The 19,807-nt window shown below is 41.8% G+C and overlaps 1 protein-coding gene across 1 annotated transcript in view; it reads right to left on the bottom strand.

The window, feature by feature from the left end:
• The window catches only part of LOC122811769, a 268,660-nt gene that overhangs the window by 122,247 nt on the left and 126,606 nt on the right, over nucleotides 1-19,807 (bottom strand). Inside the window, exon 3 of the mRNA XM_044083825.1 lies at nucleotides 18,067-18,173. Within this exon, the coding sequence (XP_043939760.1) occupies nucleotides 18,067-18,173 (107 nt within the window). The remainder of the gene's footprint in view (nucleotides 1-18,066; nucleotides 18,174-19,807) is intronic.

The raw sequence follows: 19,807 nt of genomic DNA, 5'->3' as shown, positions 1-19,807 counted from the left end.
AATGAAGATTTTTTTTTTTTTTTAGATGAATGCAAACTGCCAAGCAGGCTAGTCCATTTCCTAATACACAAGGACAGTATGGTATGCAATTGATAAAGAAGGTCACCATCAAAGAATGGTACCTTCTGGATCATACTTTTGTATAAATAATGCAAAAGATAGAGTTGTTGGAGCTAGACTCCCCCGAGATGCAAAAAGGGGGTATAGCCTGGACTATATAGATGGTTTAAGATGCAAGGGACAATAATATCCAAGCAGGGGACAGTTAAAGGGCAGACACATTTTCAAAACATTTTCTTTCCCCAGCGTGCACTTTCCTCTCTACAGGAAGATATCAGACTTCAACATATTAAAAAAACATGACTTAGCAGTTTTGTCCACTCTGACATTGGATTACAGTATGTACCATGTGGGGCTAAATGAAATCTCACAGTACTTTAAGTCTCATTTACTACTGCAGCACCTACCATATTAGATTTTTTTGGCCAAGTATATGTAGCAAGGTATCTTTAGTTCTTTTCTGCTTTTACACCATCACTAAGGTTATAAAGTTATTCAAGTTCAAAACTCATACCTCTTTGATATTATGTAGATACTGAACTATCGAACTACAGACCAATAGAAATATTGTCTCCAATAGCCAAAATCATGGAAAGATGTGTTCATAAACAACTTCTTTACTACCTTACCCTAAACAATCTATTGACCAAGTCTCAACATGGTTTTAGACCCCACCATAGTACGACCACTGCCCTCCTCTCTTTTACTGACACAGTCAATCAAAACCGTAACAAAAAAATATCTTCCGCCCTCTTTCTGGACTTGTCTAAAGCCTTTGATATGGTTAATCACCAGCTACTTCTCCACACGCTGGAAACCCTACACCTCAATAATCCAGCTCTCAGCTGGTTCCACGCTTATCTCTCTGGAAGGCAAAAAGCAGTCCAATGGCAAAATAAGCTCTCTCGCCTGCTACCAAATACCATAGGAGTTCCCCAAGGCTCCATACTTGGACCCCTTCTCTTTTCAGTATTCATAAACCAACTTCACTCAGTTATCCCAAATGCCACCTGCATCCAATACGCAGATGACTCTACCCTTATTTGCTCTGATGTCTCTCTCCCCGACTTACAAGTAGCCACCCAACTCTGCTTTACTACAGTAGAAAAATGGCTCTCAGAGCGGAAACTCATCCTAAACCCAAAAAAAACTAAGTTACTACTATTTTTTCCCACTTCAGCCCCTCCTCCCATGCATCTGGATTTACAATCGAATAATAGTACCTTCACCGTTCAATCTAATAATGGTACTATCATTGTGCCTGATACCAATACAAAACTATTAGGTGTTATAATTGACAACAAACTTAGATTTGATTTGCACATCAGTCAAACCATTAAGACTGTAAATAAGAAACTTGGATCCTTGTACAGAATAAAGAACTTTCTAACCCCTACTGCCAAACTAGCCATTGCTCGCACGCACCTCCTCTCCACCCTATTGTACGCCTCTCCTGTACTTTCTCACCTCAACAAGTGTGATATTAATAAACTCTCTGTTTCCTATAATCACATAGCCAGATTTGTAACAGGAGTACCTTACAGAACACATCACTGCCTTAATTTAAGGAAACTCGACTGGTTAGAACTACCCAATCTTCTCAAATTGAACCAACTCACTGAAACATTTAAAATCATTAAACAACCTGACAAAACCCCTTCACTGAATAAACTAATGATTCCCTACTCCAATCTTAGCTGCCTTCGCTCCTCTAACAGACACCTGGTCCATACCACCAAATCTAACAATATGGGAGGTGAGGCTCTCTTTGCCAATTCTATAGGAAAGCTTTGGAACTCACTCCCTAATAACCTAAGACTTATTACCTCTCTTTGTCAATTCAAAAAAAAATCTTAAACAATATTTTAAGACACATTGGCTATGCCCATGTGCAAATCCAGACTAGATGCCCAAGTTGCACAACATATTCTACTCTACTTGGACAACCCAGAGATTTTTGACTTAAATTGTAAATTAAGCTGCCCTCTATCCTATTTAGTTGGTTTCACATTCACATTAATCAGTTTCTTCACGGTCCTTCTGAATCCTATAAAGAACCGGATACTCAACTGATAATAGAAACAATACTGTCTTCTGAGCTGTGTTTAATGTTACTGTTGCCAAATGTATCTAATTAAGAATGCATAATAATATGTAAATTTTTACTTTTCTCCTTTTCCTTTATGTATATTGTAACTTACTTGTCTTGTGTTCTCTGTGGAGCTTTTCTCCCCGGGCCTCCGCTGAAAATGGACATATATCCAGTCGGACTATCCCGGTCAACAAATGTAAAATAAAAATAAATAAATAAATGCAGTGCCATATATAGCTGCATTCTTTCCCTACCCAGGGGCAAAGAACTATTATTGTTTTTGTAGTCTGCACAACTAGATAAACACAGAAAGCAGCTTCATTAAACTAGAGGAGTTTCACAATCCAGAAAATATGATACTTTTACTCAAGGAAGGGAAAAAGATAGGACCTGAAACTCAGAAAGTATCACTGTTTAAAAGGCTATGGTATCTCAGCTATCAATAGCCTGCAAGAACTTGTTATAGATGGTGCAACACACATGTTGAAAACAAATATGCAAGAGTCACTGCAAACCAGTCACTGATATTTTTAATGATGATGCTCAAACTTAACAATATTTCTCACCACTTCTAGCCAAGTGAATGGAACTGTGCTCAAACAAGAAAAAATCTGGTATTGTAACCTTATCAGTTGTAGACAAAGTGTTTTATGGGCAAAATGTAACATCCAAGAAAACAAGATCATGTCTGGATATTTGCCTCCTTGAGGACAGTGTTAATAAAATTAAAACTGGTAACAGTTATTCTGCTAATGACAGGTTTGAATTGTACAGAACGTCATGGCAATTTCTGCCCATACTGCTCCTTTAACAGATGTAGAATGATATGCCATGACGGCAGTATGGAGGGGCATTATTACAGCAGTTAGGGAGGAAAAAGCAACAGAGAATGAAACTGAGAAATATGAACAAGAATTACTGAACCTAGAGAAAGTGCTGCCCAAGAAGGAAGAGTATGTCAGGGCAAGGTGATTTAAGAGGGTTCAGTCAGGAAGGCATGATCTAACCTATGCAGAAGCGGAGTTAGGATGGAAAAACAGATCACATACTGGAAGGCCACCATGGTCAGTCACAATAAAACATTAGCATGCACATCAAAGATCAGAGGGAAGACATTTATTTCATTACACTAAAAATGCAAAAGTGAGCGCACATAACAACTGAACCTGAAATAATGGAGATGTCTGCAAAATGTTAATCACAATTACACAAAATATCAAGAACTCACTATGGGGATACTTCTTTCAAGAAAAGATGCACAACTAGGCAATTTAAATGAAATGCATTTCAACAGCTAAGTTTAGTAAAAAGGTCCTTGTAGCAATCAGAAAGTTTAATCAGAAGCAATACATGCAGACTGATAGTTTCCCCATGGAATATCAATCTTACGGGAGATGACGAGATGGTAAAGGAGTACTCTCAAGTGGTAAATAATATCCTGTGGGCAAATGCCAGAGGCAAACAATGCAGTAGTGTCTTACAAAGAGAGGGGAGGGACAGAAACTACAGTTGTGTACACTTACCATAAATGTAGATGTTCAAGTGTATTCACTGTTGCAGTCATTACATTTGGGTAATCCTGCTGGCAGGTTGCCCTCAGTCGGCCTGAATTCCAAAGTCTTGGGTCCTGCGTCGGTTGTAGTCACCCCTTCTCTGATGTCAGGGGTATAAAAGTAGCAGCCGACACCATTTTCTTTAGTTTTTCTTGCCCCAGATGTCAGGTGCCCCCAAAAAAGGGTAGTCAAAATTTATATCTATATATAAAATAACATGCAGCAATATAAACTTTACCTTCACCTACCAGCAAATACACCACATAGGTTGTGTAAATCAGAGAAGGAAAGACAGATTCCATCAGAAGAAAAAGGGGGGATGGTGGGTGGGTAACCTGGACTGCAACAGTGAATACACTCAAACATCTACATTTATGGTAAGTGTACACAACTGTACTATGTTCTTTGCATTTCACTGTTGCAGTCATTACATTTGGGCAGATTCCCAAAGCTATGGTTGGGAGGCTGGAGCTAAACAGCATTAGGAGTGGCTATGAGGCCCTGCAGAACTGCAGTGGCAAAGCCTGCCCTGGATTTAGAGTAGAGTGGCAGATGACAGTGCTTTGTAAAGGTGTGCACTGAACTCCAAGTAGCCGCCTCTAAAATGTCCTTGGTTGGTACTCCTCTGAGAAAGGCTGCTGAAGTGGCTGCAGCTCTGGTGGAATGTGGTCTAATGCCCTTAGGCACTGGCTTGCCATGGTATAAGTAGCAGAAACGAATGCAGTGGCCTATCCATTTTGAAATAGTCTGCTTTGAGATGGCCTTTCCTTGTGATCCTGCAGCATATGCCACTACTAATTGCTCTGTTTTTCTGAAAACTTTGGTTCTGTCCAAGTAGAATCTAAGCTGTCTGTGTACGTCCAAAGAATGCAGAATTCTTTCCCCCTTGTTCTGTGGATTTGGATAAAAAGTTGGCAGATGAATGGTTTGGTTAAGAGCCACACTGGACACCATTTTAGGCATAAATGTTGGGTTTGTCCTCAGGGAGACCCTGTCTGGATAAAAAATGATAAAAGGTTCCACAGCCATGAGTGCCTGTAGCTTTGAAACTCGTCTTGCAGAAGTTATTGCTAGGAGCAGAGCTGTTTTCCAAGATAAAACTTTAAATCAGCAGTAGTAGCTGGTTCAAAAGGAGGCAGGGTGAGTTTTTCCAAGACATAGTTGAGGTCCCATGCAGGTATTGGTGATCTCCTTGGAGGCCTTAAATGTTTGGCTCCTCTGAGGTACTGTTTTAATAAGGGATGAGAAAAGATTGGTGGCTCTGCATTGTAATGAGCCGAAATGTCAGATGCATGAATTTTAATAGATGAGAAAGATAGGCCTTTGTGCAGCATCTCAGTTAAGTATTGTAAAATCTGAGGAATATTTGGCACAGCTGTATCTGTTCCTTGTGCCTGGTTCCAAGCACAGAATCTCTTCCATTTTCCAGCATAAGATTTTCTAGTACTAGGACTTTTGGCTTCCAAAATGACACCCATCACAGCTTTGCTGAGAGGTGTGTTTTGTATGACTATATTATCCGCAATGCTGCCAGGTTTAAAGTCCTGAGCTGGCTGTGCAGGATCTGATTGTTTTGCTGGGACAGTAGATGCGGTACTTGAGGTAGGGTCCAAGCTGGGCATTGAGACAAGCTCCTTAATATTGGGTACCAGTGCTGGCGGGGCCAGTCTGGTGCAATCAGTATCATCTTTGGCTTCTCCTGTCTGACCTTTAGGAGTACCTTGGGGAGGAGAGGCAGAGGAGAAAAGGCATACACTGATAGGTTTTTCCAGCTGAAGGATAGGGTGTCCACTTTCTATGCTTGTCTGTGATAAATCCTTGTGCAGAATGTCTGTAGTTGGTAGTTGTGAGGGAAGGCAAATAGATCTATGTCCGAGCATCCCCATTTCCTTGTTATCATGCTGAAGACCTGTGGATCCAGCTGCCACTCGTGGGGATCCATGAGGTTTCTGCTTAGTTCGTCTGCCAGAGTATTTTTCCTTTTTGGCAGGAATTGTGCCTGCAGATGTACTTAGTAAGTCAGTGTTGTGTCCCACAAAGTCATGGCTAGTCTGCAAAGGGGGTAAGAATGTGTGCTCCCCCCCTGCTTGTTTATATACCACATGACTGTGGTGTTGTCTGTCTTTATCAGTAGTTGTCCTGGTTGAAGTAGGTCCTTGAAGGCTGTCAGGGTATTTTGAACAGCTAGCATTTTTTTTTTGATTGATATGTAGATGCATTTGGTTTGAGGTCCATGTTCCCTGAATGCATCTTCCTGCCATGTGGGCCCCCCAGGCATAATCTGACGCATCCGTTGTTAGCGTCTGCCTGGCTGGGGGCAATGTGAATGGCTGTTCCTTGTTTTGGTGACAATTCTTTGCCCACCATCGCAACTCAAGTTGCAGGCAGGGAATGAGAGTAATTATAGTTTCCAGGCTGTGGCAATGTTGAGTCCAAACACTTTTTAGATACCAATGACGTTTCCTCATATGCAATCTTGCATATGGAATTAGTAGGATGCAGGATGCCATGAAACCCAAAGCCTGCAGAATTTTTCTTGCAGATAACTGGGCCTTTGTTACTAACATTTTGAAATAGGTAGTCAGTTGTCTTTGGCATGAGATAAGCCATCTGGGCAGTTGTATTTAAGCTTGCACCCAGGAATATTATCTCTTGAGAGGGTACTAGTTTTGATTTCTTTTCGTTGACTGCATACCCTACACATGTTAGAAGTTTTTTCACAAACGCCAGATGCTGTAGAAGAATGTCTTTGTTCTCTGCTTGAATTAGACAGTCATCCAAGTAAGGATATATTTGTATTCCTCTTTGTCTGCAGAATGCAATTACTGGTGCCAGGCACTTTGTAAAGACCCTGGGTGCAGTAGATAAGCCAAAGGGCAGTCCAGAGAATTGGTAATGCATTGAGTCAGCCTTGAATCTGAGGTATCTTCTGCATATTTGTCTAATTGGGACATGCAGGTATACCTCTTTTAGGTCTAAAGTTACAAGCCAAGCGTTCTTCCCAACATGGGCAGTAGCTGCTGCAAAGTCAACATTTTGAATTTTGGTATATCCAGGAATGTATTCAGAATTGATAGGTCCAGTATTGGCCTCCAGGCCTTGTCCTTTCTGGGTACCAGGAACAGTCTTGAGTAAAATCCTTGTCCCTGCTCTTGCTCTGGCACTTGTTGAATGGCCCTCATGTCCATGAGTGATGAGACTTGTTTTTGTGCCTCTGCCCATTGATTTTTTGGCAGATCTGGCCAGCCGTTTGCCTTTAGCAGGGTATGGACATGGAACTTGTAGACTTGTGACACGATATTTAGAACCCACTTGTCCTGGGTTATAATGTGCCAATTTTGAGAAAAAAGTGCAAATTTTCCCCCTAAGGGTGCTGCTAGGAAATAAGTGCTTGGTGCAAGCAGGGGGAAGTCATTGGAACTGTTTCCTGTAAGGTTGTGATTTGTCTTCTCCACTTTTGGAGGTAGAGGCACCCCATTGCTTTGACCTGTATGAACCTTGCGCCTGGGATCTGCCCGACACAGGAAAGGACCAATTCTTTGTTGGTCAATGTCTACTAAATCTAGGTGGCTGTACTTGTAAGAAATCTTTGACAGTTTGCATAGATTTAGCCGTGTCCTCCATTTTCTTTAACACCTCTTCTGCCTTAACACCAAACAAAGAATCATGCTATAAAGGTGCATCTAATAATTTAACTTTAACATGATCAGGCAGATTTTGTTCCTTTAACCAAGCATGTCTTCTAAGTACAGAACCAGTAACTGCAGCCCTGCAGGAGGCCTCTAAAGAATCAAAATCACATGGAAAGTATGCTTTCCAACTTGTTCAGCTGCATGCAAAATATCCTGCATTTCCTTGTTTTCTGCATATTCAGAATTTAACAACATTTTCTGTTTAAGGAATGCCATGACATGTTGCTGATATTTGAGCATATGAAATTGACAGTTTAAGGCCCTTATAGCCAAGGTAGCAGATGTGTAAACCTTCTTTCCCCATCTATCCAGTGCCCTAGAATCCCTATCAGAAGGGGTAGGGTTTTTTTGCAGCGGAAGCCTTAACACCCTTGGGACCCTGAGAAATAGTTTCTGGGTCTGCAGCAGGGTTTTTAAAAAGGAATTTATGTGAGTCAGGAACCCTGTAATATCTGTCAGGCTTAGCAGCTGGAGGTAAGGAGTCAGGGGTAAGGCTTGACTCCGAAAACACATCATCTACAATGTCTAACACAGGGGAGATGGCTAGTAGCTTGTGCTGAGGTAGTAACAGGAAATCCCTGAGCCTCTTTTTAGACTCTGAAAAATCTTGGCTCTCCCAGCGGAAATGCTCCCTCATGGTATGTAAGGTTTCCCCAAACAAATAATCCTCAGGAGGAGAAGCTGAAGTTATGGATTCTTCAGCATCAGAGTCCTCATAGGGGGAAAAAGAATATTCCTGATCAGAAGAAATGGAAACCTGATCTGAAGATTCATAGTCAGTCTCTTGCCTAGGCCTCTTATCAGGAGGGGGACGGGAACCCCTGATCAAGGTAATCAAGTCTTCGGCCATTTTGAGCATCTGTTTTTTGGGCATGGAGGCCTGTCCATGTGGCTCTTGAGGTTGCTTTTTTGCCTTTGAAGGTGCTTTAGTCTTTGAAGTCGGTTTAATGTGTAGGTGTTTGGGTCTGAATACACCCTCAGAAGCCGGTGCCTGCTCTGCGGCAACGGATCCATCTGAAGGATTAGCATCAGAGGCTTTAATACTTTGAGTTTCCAGCAGCATGGCCAACTCCACGTGGGAGTCGGTAGCGGCCTGCGACTCTAAATTAGCAGTCATCAGGGGCTGCAAAAGTGCCTCACTGAGAACCAGTGAACCGGCGACTGGGTTAGGAGAAGCTTTGTCGTCGGTTTTGGGCCTCGGCTGTCTTTCTTTTTCTTTGCGTTTTTTGTGAACTCCGGTAGTCGGATGGCTTTTGGACATTTCTGAATAATTAAAGCTGCGTCCAAAGTAGTTTAAAGCAAAATCATACTGACGCTTAATAGTGCATTGGTTAAATCTAGCACAAAACCGACAACCCAGAAAATTATGATCAGGGCTTAGGCAAGGAATACAGTAAGAATGAAAGTCCTTATGAGGTATTTGCTTCCCACAAGAAATACAATTATTAACTTTTTCTGACATCAGCTCTGGAGCAAGGAAAAATGTTCCCCAATGGGGTACTTGGCTTTATAGAAGACTTCAGATCTGAAATTCAAACTTGAAAATCTCAGGCATCAGCTGACCGGCACTTGCGAACTGCTTCGGACACCGCGCAGCAAGAAAGACTAAAGAAAATGGCGTTGGCTTCTACTTTTATACCCCTGACAACCTGACGTTAGGGAAGGGGTGACGACAGCCGATGCAGGACCCAAGACTTTGGAATTCAGGCAGACTGAGGGCAACCTGCCAGCAGGATTACCCAAATGTAATGACTGCAACAGTGAAACACGAAGAACATCTGCAAACCACAATCAGACATTCCTCATCAATGTTCCAAAGTCTTCTAAAAGACATTGACCTTCAGACTGGAAAATGTCTTAATCAGAAATAGTGGAAAAGGATCAGACAGACACTGTCAATGATACAGCATGGGGGAATAGGGACAGCTGTTGGCCTAAAATGAGTAGGTCACAAAGGAAGGCTTAAGAAAAGCAGAGTAAATCTTGACATTAAGAAGGTGCCAGGCTCAGAGTAGAATTTTACATTAACCATATAGTGCATGTCCAACAGCTTTTGCTGAGGTGGAGTCAAAGAAATGTATAAACATCCAATATTGAGAGGAATACCAAATAAAGTGAGGGTCGGCAAAAGCACTTTACAATGATGCCTGTCGTTCAACACCCTTTTTCCATCTGGATGACCAAGGAGCTTACACATAGGCTTAGGAATGCAATGAGACCATCTCTGGTGAAAAAGCAATTTTGTAAGCATACTTGCACATAACTGTAAAATACTGGTAACAAACATGAAAAACATTTCTAATCATACTAAACACAAACGGATTAGAAAAGTACAGTTGTGTACACTTACCATAAATGTAGATGTTCGAGTGTATTCACTGTTGCAGTCATTACATTTGGGTAATCTGCTGGCAGGTTGCCCTCAGTTGGCCTGATTAACAAAGTCTTGGGTCCTGCGTCGGTTGCTGTCCCTTCTTCCATGATGTCAGGTCGTCAGGGCTATAAAACATGCAGCGCAGCCGATGCCATTTTCATCAGTTTTTCTTGCCCCAGATGTCAGGTGCCCCCCAAATGGGGAGCAAATTTTATATATATATATATATATATATATATATATATACATACACACACACACACATGTAATTTAGAACACAAAAAATATACCTCCAAATAAAAGCAAATACACCAAAAAGACTTTTGAGCATAGCAAAAGGAAGAAGAGGTATAAAAAGACACAAATAGGGGACTGGCGGGTGGGTAACCAGGACTGCAACAGTGAATACACTCGAACATCTACATTTATGGTAAGTGTACACAACTGTACTATGTTCTTCGTGTTTCACTGTTGCAGTTATTACATTTGCTTAGAATCCCAAAGTTATGGTTGGGAGGATGGAATTATACAGCATTAGGAGCAGGTATAAGCCCCTGCAGGACAGCAGTGGCAAAGCCTGCTCTGGATTTAGAGAAGAGAGGTAAGTGGTAATGTTTGGTGAACGTATAAACTGAGCTCCAGGTAGCAGCTTCTAGAATGTCTCTGGTAGGAACCCCTCTGAGAAAGGCTGCAGAAGAAGATGCAGCCCTGGTGGAATGGGATCTGATCCCCTCGTAGGAGAAACGAATAGAATGGCTTATCCATTTTGAAATAGTCTGCTTTGAAATAGCCTTTCCCTCTGCCCCTGCAGCAAATGCCACCATAGTAGTTGCTCAGATTTTCTTAGAGATTTTGTCCTGTTTAAGTAGAATCTTAGTTGTCTGTGTACACCCAATGAATGCAGAATCCGCTCTCTCTTGTTCTGTGGATTTGGAAAAAAGGTTGGCAGATGAATGGTCTGATTAAGAACCACACTAGATACCACTTTAGGCATAAAGGATGGATTGGTCCTGAGAGCCACCCTGTACGGGTAAAAGATAATAAAAGGCTCTACTGCCATGAGAGCCTGTAGTTCTGAAATCCTTCTAGCTGAAGTGACTGCTAAAAGAAAAGCTGTCTTCCAAGAGAAAAATTTTATGTCTGCAGTAGCAGCTGGTTCAAAATGAGGTAGGGTGAGTTTTCCAACACAAAACTGATGTCCCATGCAGGAGTTGGTGCTCTCCTGGGAGGTCTCAAAATTTTGGCCCCTCTGAGGTACTGCTTTAGCAGTGGATGAGAAAAGAGAGGAAGTTCTGTGTTGTAATGAGCCGAGATGGCAGAGGCATGGATTTTATGGAAGAAAAAGATAGGCCCTTGTTGCATCTCAGTTAAATATTGCAGAATCTAAGGAATATTGGGCATTGTTGTGTTTATTCCTTGTGCTGATTCCAGGCACAGAATCATTTCCATTTATTTATTTCTAGCCTCCAAAATGACATCCATCACAGGTTTGCTGAGAGATGTAACTGGTGAAATTAGTTGATTAGCCATGCTGCAAGATTCAGAGTTTGGAGCTGAGTGTGCAGAATTTGATAGTTCTGCTGAGAAAGTAGATAAGGTGTCTGAGGCAGGTACCACGGAGGAAGGTGTGACATATTGCGTAGGAGCGGGTACCAGTGTTGGCAAGGCCAGACTGGAGTAATCAAAATAATTTACGTTTTTTCCTGTCTGACATTTAGTAAGACCTTGGAGAGCAGAGGTAGAGTGGGAAGGCATAGACTGATAGGTTTTTCCAGCTGAAGGACAGAGCATCCACTTTCCAAGCTTTTTTGTGATGGACTCTTGTGCAGAATTTGTCCAACTGATAGTTTTGGGGTGAGGCAAAAAGATCTATGTCTGGGCTCCCCTATTTGCGTGTCAACATGCTGAAGGTTTGTGGATCCAGTTTCCATTCGTGTGGGTCCATAAGATGTCTGCCAGAGTATTTTGCTTTCCTGACAGAAATTGAGCTTGTAGATGTATTTGGTAAGTTAAGGCTGTGTTCCACAAAGCCATGGCTAGTCTGCAAAGGGAGTAAGAATGGGTATCTCCCTGCTTGTTTATGTACCACATAACTGTGGTCTATCAGTAGTTGCCCTGGATGAAGAAAGTCCTTGAAGGCTGTCAGGGCATTCTGTACAGCTAGCATCCCTTTCTGGTTGATATGTAGGTGCATTTGATTTGGGCTCCATTCGCCCTGAATGCATTTCCCTGCGAGATGCGCCCCCCAAGCGTAATCCGATGCATCTGTAGTCAGGGTTTGGGTGTCAGGGAGTGGAATAAATGACAGTCCCTTGTTTTGGTGACAAGCCTCTGCCCACCATAGGAACTCTTGCTGCAAGCAAGGAATGATAGGAATCATTGTTTCCAGGCTGTGACAATGTTGACTCCATAAGCTTTTTAGGTACCATTGAAGTTTCCTCGTATGCAGTCTTACACATGGAATTAGTAGAATGTAGGAAGCCATGAACCCCAAGGCCTGCAGAATTTGTCCTGCAGATAGCTGGGTTTTTGTGGCCAGTTGTTTGAAGTAAGTCATCAATTGAATTTGTTTTTCTGGCATGAGGGAAGTCATCTGGGCAGTTGTATTCAAGCTTGCACCCAGGAATATCATTTTTTGAGAGGGTACCAGTTGTGATTTCTTTTCGTTTATGGTGTACCCTAGACAAGCTAGGAGCCTTTTTAACAAATGCCAGATGCTGTAGAAGAGTGTCCTTGTTTTCTGCCTGAATTAGACAATCATCCAGATAAGGATAAATTTGAATGTTTCTTTGTCTGCAAAATGCAATTACTGGTGCCAGGCACTTTGTTAAGACCCTGGGTGCAGTAGATAAGCCAAAGGGCAGTGCAGAGAACTGGTAATGCAAATAGCCTGCTTTGAAGCAGAGGTATCTTCTGCAAGATTCCTTGATTGGGATATAGTCTAGAGTTACCAACCAGGCATCCTTGCCTAGCATAGGCAGTAACTGTTGTAGAGTCAGCATCTTGAATTTTGGAATGTCCAGGAATGTATTTAGAATGGATAAGTCCAGAATTGGACGCCATAATTTGTCTTTTCTGGGTACCAGGGAAAGTCTTGAATAAGCTGTGATGGTGGTGCTGTGGTAGCGTTGTCGCCTCACAGTAAGACGTTGTCCTGTTAGATTCTCAGCTAAAACGTCTTCTGTGTGGAGACATGCGTGAATGGGCGTACCTTCGTTGAAGGTTGTGCGTTAGGGCTGGCAACTTGGTACGTAAAAATCTATAGCAAATCATTAGCGGACCAGAGTTCCGCTGTGGCGACCCCTAACCGGGAAAAGCCGAAAGATACAACAAGGGAAAGTCTTGAATAAAAACCTTGCCCCTTTTCCTTTTCTGGTACTGGTTGAATAGCCCCCATATTCATGAGGGATATAACTTGTTTCTGGGCCTCTGCCCACTGATTTGGAGGCAGATCTGGCCATCCATTTGGGACTGGCAATGTGTGGAAATGAAATCTGTACCGCTGGGATGCTATATTTAAGACCCACTTGTCATGGGTAATTAGATGCCAATTTCGTGCATGAAGTGCCAGTTTTCCCCCCAAAGGGGGAGCCAAAAGATAAGCGCTTGGTGATAGCAGAGGAAAGTCATTAAGACTGTTTACCATAGGGAGGTGCCCTGTTACTTCCAGATTTGGAGATGGAAGCACCCCATTGTTTTGTTCTGTAAAGTTCCTTGTGACTGAAATCTGGAGCCTTTGGAGTGTCTGGGTTTGACCTGGGTGGCTCTGGTGGTTACTGGAAAGGACCAATTCTTAGTAGGCCAGTGCCTACTGAACCTGGGTGGCTGAACTTGTAGGAAATCTTTTACAGTTTGCATAGATTTAGCTTTATCTTCCATCTTTTTCAAAACTTCTTCTGCCTTATTACCAAATACTGTCCTGTTGTAAAGGAGCATCCAACAATTTTGCCTTAACATGATCAGACAGATTTTGCTCCTTGAGCCAAGCATGCCTTCTTATCACAGATCCAGTTACAATGGTCCTGCAAGAGGCCTCCAAGGAATCAAAACAACATTGCAAAGTATGCTTTCCAACTTGTTCAGCTGAATGCAATAAATCCTGTAACTCTATTTTCCACACAGTCAGAAATCAACATCATTGTCTGTTTAAGTAAGCCCATGACATGCTGCTGATATTTAAGCATATGAAATTGACAGTTTAAAGCCCTGATTGCCAAGGTTGCAGACGTGCAAACCTTCGTACCCCATCTATCCAGCACCCTGGAGTCTCTATCAGAAGGGGTAGGATTTTTAGCAGTAGAAGCCTTAACGTCCTTGGGACCCTGAGAAATGGTTTCAGGGTCAGCAGTAGGGTTTTTAAAAAAGAACTTGTGGGAGTCAGGAACCCTGTAATATCTGTATGGCTTACTAGGAGCCGGAGACAGCAAATCAGGAGCCATGCAGGATTCTGAGAAAACATCATCAACAATGTCTAGAACAGGAGGTGTAGCCAAAGGCCTATGCTGAGGAAGAAGGAAATCCCTAAGCCTCGTTTCAGATTCTGAAAAATCCTGACTCTTCAAGTGAAAATGTTCCCTTAAGGTATGCAGAGTTTCTCCAAAAGAAAAATCCTCAGGAGGAGAAGCAGAAGGGATGGATTCTTCTGCATCAGAGTCCTCATAAGGTGGAATAGAGAATTCCTGACCAGAAGAGGAATCAGAAGAAATGGAAACCTGATCTGATGATTCATAATCAGTGCCCTGCCTAGGCCTCTTAGCAGGAGGGGGATGGGAACCCCTGATCAAGGTAATTAAATCCTCAGCCATTTTGATAATTTGTTTTTTAAGCATAGGGGCCTGTGCACGTGGCCCAAGCATCAGTTTTTAGACATAGAAGTTGATTTTGGCTGGGTTTTGAAGATGGCGTCGGTTTAATATACAAATCTTTAGGCCTGAAAACACCCTCAGAAGCTGGTGCCTGCTCAGCGGCTCCAGACCCATCTAAGGTAGAGAAATCCATGGGTTCAATACTTAAAGTGTCTCACGGCATACCAGACTCCGAATAGGTCTCAGTAGAGGCCTGCGATTCAAAAGTAGCAGGCATCAGGGGCTGCAAAAGCGCTTCACTGAGTACCGGCGAAACTGTGACTGGCTTAGGAGAAGCTTCGTCATCAGTTTTGGACCTCAACGGTCTGGCTCTGTCTTTTTCTTTGTGTTTTTTGTGTATTCTGGTAGTCGGATTGCTAACCGACAACATTTCTGGATAGTTAAATCTTGAGCCAAAATATTTAGATGCAAAAATATACAGACGTTTAATAGTGCGTTGATTAAATTTAGCACAAAACTGACAGCAAGGCACATTGTGGTCAGGGCCTAGGCAAGGAATACAGTACAAATGAAAATCCTTATGAGGTATTTGCTTCCCACAAGTAATACAATTATTAACTTTTACTGACATTGATAAGGAGCAAGAAAAAGTTTCCCCAAGGGGTATTTATCTTTAGGTTGAAGACTTCGGTTTTGAAACTCGAAAACGAAAATTTCAGGAGTCGGCCGACCGGCACTTGCGAACTGCTTCTGCTTCGGGCACCGCGCGGCAAGAAAGACTGATGAAAATGGCGTTGGCTGCATGTTTTATACCCCTGACGTCATGGAAGAAGGGACAGCAACTGACACAGGACCCAGGACTTTGTTAATCAGGCCGACTGAGGGCAACCTGCCAGCAGATTACCCAAATGTAATGACTGCAACAGTGAAACATGAAGAGCATCAGTGAAACATGGGTTTATCAGCAGTAGACAAAATACCTAGAACTGAAGGTCTTCCCCTCAGAAAAATATACAAAGCTCAAGTGGAAACACAGGAAGAAGTCTTATACTTACACGCAAATAGCCTGACACATTTCCCCAGATCCTAACCCTAACATTGGAGAAATTTGGAATGACCAGAATAAAAGTCAACATTTTATGTAGAAAGAGAAAGATAAAGGAATAGGAAAAGACAGGCTGTTTGTGTCAGATAAAATGGGAGAGTGCACAGGATTTAAAAAATGTAGCTGCAATAAATGTGACAATTTCACAGTCTGGGACAATAAAGGATACAGAGGAATAACAATGGCAAGAAAATATAATTTCAGTAAGACAGCTGAGAGAATCTGGAAGGTGACAGAAAAGATGTTGGGCTGACGTCCAATTTTTTGGGTAGAAGAAACATTTCAATGACCCATGGTTGGCGGGTATGAAACTCAGGCATGTCAAGTTGAAAACCTGGTTACAAAAAGGGACAAGGGCTACATTAGGTAAAGATGTGCAAAAAGATTCAGAAATTCCAAGTGTGCTCAACATGAATCAGGCAAGTGCATAGATCATGACAAGCTGAATGCTATGAGTCAGGGATGCATATGTGAACGGACAATGTAGTAAGGGAATCAAGGACTATTGTTGAGTAAATCAAGTTGACTACTGGCTAGGAGAAGAACAAGGAAGAAAGAAGATATTTACAAACCAGAGCAATAAAAGTGATAACAGCATGGAGAAGCTGAAGAATTTATAGGCAAGGAAAGGTAGTTTATGGAGAAACACTATGTTTTGGGAGGAATGCTGGGATATGTGCAAGTCTAGAAGGAAGACAGACTGACATTACTTCTGACTTGCAGATTAGACTCCTGCCTAGACATTATCAAATATCATGGAGGCTGAAGCAGACAGGCTACTTGGAATATGAGGAATTGAGGGGAACAGTCCATCTGCACATGTATTAGGAATCTGCTAAGGAGGAGGTTTTTGGCATGGTTTCACAGAGGTAAGAACACTTAAACAGTTTCAAACCTTTGGTTCAACAGCACCTATGCCTATGTTCTTCCTGTTCACCTGGCTAGCTCTACTTGGATTATTTTTCTCCAACTCTTAAGTCACTTTGCTTCATTCTTTTTGTACCTTATAGCTCCTCCTCATACTGCACTTTTTCCCTCCTTCACTTACACCCCACCACTAACTAAGCTTTTATGTCCAGTTATTTTCCTGCTCATTTCCATAACGTCTTTCATAGCTCTCTCATTTTTTTAAGTTGCATTCTACTTGTCTGTCTGTAAAGTATTACTAAACTAAAAAACACCTCAGTTTGATCTTTTCCCTGCAGCCATCATGCTATAAATACAGTAAATGTTATTCTGTTATTTCTCTATTCAATAACTAGCTTGTTTATGTTAATTTCTCTCTTTTTGTGTTAAAATACTATGTTCATGTAATCGTTATTTAAAAATATTTAAAATCATGTAAATAAGCTCATGTATAGATGTTTTTACCTGTAACTATAAATACTCAGCACATATAACTTAATTGTGGAGTTGTTCTCCCTAAGCCTCTGTTGAAAATGGGTTTTACTCAGTTGGACTTTTACCAGTCAACAAAGACAAATGAATAAACAAAGGATGCACACAGGCTAACAGTATCACAACAAAAGTTTAGGGGTACTAACTTTTGAGGTCATAAATACACAGTGCAGAAGACAGGAGGAGAAATTCAATTTAATCCTGGTGCTGGAAGAAACACAAGACTGATGGAATTTATTATGGAGACAAGACTGAAAGGAGAAAGTAAACACTGCTAGAAAGTGAGGCACAAAAATACAGTACAGAAGACTGATACTGTGCAAATTAGAACATACTAGAAGCAAAACCAAAGCTCACAGGTATTCAGGTATACATTGCCCCTTCATATGGAAAGGAATTCCACAGTCTGCAAATACCAATAGAATATTGTATCATGAAGCTTCTCACCAGCAGATCCAAAGGGCCCCTGAACCTAAAAATCAAGGCTGCTTAGCATCACTCTGTACAAACAGACTTGGTAGAATCAGCTTTAATAGTACTTATGCCCCGCCATTCACAGGTAAGTTCATGGCCATGAAGAAAACTAAGGTGTGCCCATCTGGACAATGTATCCTGAAGGCCATAATGAGGATGAGTCATAAGGCCTAATTTCCTATCACCATACTAGCTCCAAAATGCTGAGCGACTTCTTCAGTTCTTATCTCGGTAGCCTGCTAACAACCATGTTTCTATGCAATAATTTTTTCATGTTATTATTTTTAAAATAATACTATAACTTCTTCCATCAAATAATGCTATTAAAGTATTACTACAGGGCAAACAGAGAAGCATTAAACTACAAAGAAGGCTTTCAATATAAAAGGTTCCACCCTATTTAAGATTTTAAAATATTTTATAATTAAAAAATATCAACAAGATAAAACGGAAAAATGCTTACATACAATCAGGTTCCAACTTTCATGCTGTTTTTGTAATGCTAAGTGTTACCCTGTATTGTCCAGTACATGAAGAATGTTCCTGGACTGTCACGGACTCCATTAAACCGTTGGTCCTTTCCTTCTTTCATTATTCTCAGGAACAAAAACAGGCCCAATCTAGAAGTAAAACACAATGCAGAAACACTGAGAAGCTAATAAGTTATTTTGTCTCTTTAGCTCAAACGATCCTGGTCTCTCTCAGCTTTTGTTTGGCATTTCTCTAACTTGTGCCCATCCAACTGCCACTGTACTCATGCTGCTTAAGGAATAAAGTGTTGAAAATCTAAGGGGAAGAAATACAAGCAGTAAAGCAGGAAGGGAGGGAGGGTGGATATTGCTGCTCTCATACACACATGGCCAGAGTCAAGCAGGTAGGTAGAAGATGAAGGTGCCTAGGTACATGCTGTTCTTGAAGAACAGGGAAGGGAGATATGGTCATTAAGTAGCAATGGATATAAAAGGGGCATCAGATGAAATATCAGGCAGGCACAGTACCACATCAGGAAGGGAGCAAGGAAATGAGAAAAATCAGAACTTCGAATACCTGTCATGGTAATTAAGATACAGGAAGAGGTGGGAATGTTTACAGACTGAGTGCATTGTCCTCTCCCATGAATAATCACAGGGAAGGATGAAAGAAGTGATGAAAAACTACTATGGGGCAGTAGGAAGAGGGGACTTGTACAGGAATCTGATGATGTCAAATGCTTACTGAAAGATTACAAGTTCCAGGGTAGACAGGACCCAGAAGCTGATCAAGGTCTTACATCATGAGAAGTTTGGTGAAATGGTGCATGGCAATACCAGAAAGGACATGGTCTTAAAGCATAGGTCACTGATGTCTAGGCAAAGCTGCAATAGTCCGAGATTATGCCACTGTGTAACTCAGAGTAAAAGAAGGGTAAAGATATAAAGACAATGAAGTGGCATTTTGAGGAAAAAATACTATGGCATGCTGGGGTAAGGGTTAAAGTTAGGGGACAGAGAACAAACTGAGGGTGTAAAAGAAGCCATGGAAATGAGTCAGACATAAGTACTCTCTTTTATGGACAAAGAGGGGGAAAAGACAGAGACAGAGGACAAGGCCAATGTAGCTATAAAACAATGAGGGTCTAGCAATTAAGGCAAAATAATAGGGCACAAAAGATGGAAAGAATGGGGCTGGGAAGGAGGTGGCCACCTGGCAAAAGAAGGCTAGCACAAGTGCAGAGGTTGTGAGGGTTGCAAAGATGCAATTTGAAATACAGCTGGTAGAAGGCAATCAGGAAAAAAACAAGAGCTTCCCCCATACCCTTAGTCCCCAAATCAGCCCAATGATTCCCATTTCTGCATGTGAACGAGTAATCTGTTCATCTATCAGGGAGAAAGATCTCCAGCCCATCTGGTCTCCAGTGGACATGCAAGTTAAGTGTTAGAGGTCACGTCTATATATCTTGTGGACTGCCTACCCCCTTCCTCTCAAAAGCATGTGTGCTACAGTATAGCTATTCTTGAGACGTTGCATGTTCTGGTGCACATGCACAGTTTCCTGGCTAAGTGGCACACCACTTTGCTGCAGGCAATACACTTGTACTCCTGCAGGGGTTACCAAGGAAACAGAGCCAAGATGCCTCTCTCCTCCCAAGATAGTTGAGACAGTTTTATCCTCTTGCTCTTATCTTCCCTTGTCCACTCCCGCCAGCAAGAAAGTGAGGGTTGCAGCTTCTTAGGCTAAGTACAGATTACCCAATTTGGAATGCTAAAAAATTTTT

The sequence above is a fragment of the Protopterus annectens genome, chromosome 9.part0 (assembly GCF_019279795.1).
Source record: "Protopterus annectens isolate FY-2018-M chromosome 9.part0, PAN1.0, whole genome shotgun sequence".
NCBI classification, from domain to species: Eukaryota; Metazoa; Chordata; order Ceratodontiformes; family Protopteridae; genus Protopterus; species Protopterus annectens.
The sequence above is the reverse complement of the archived record's forward strand: the minus strand, read 5'-3'. Positions and strand labels throughout refer to the sequence as shown.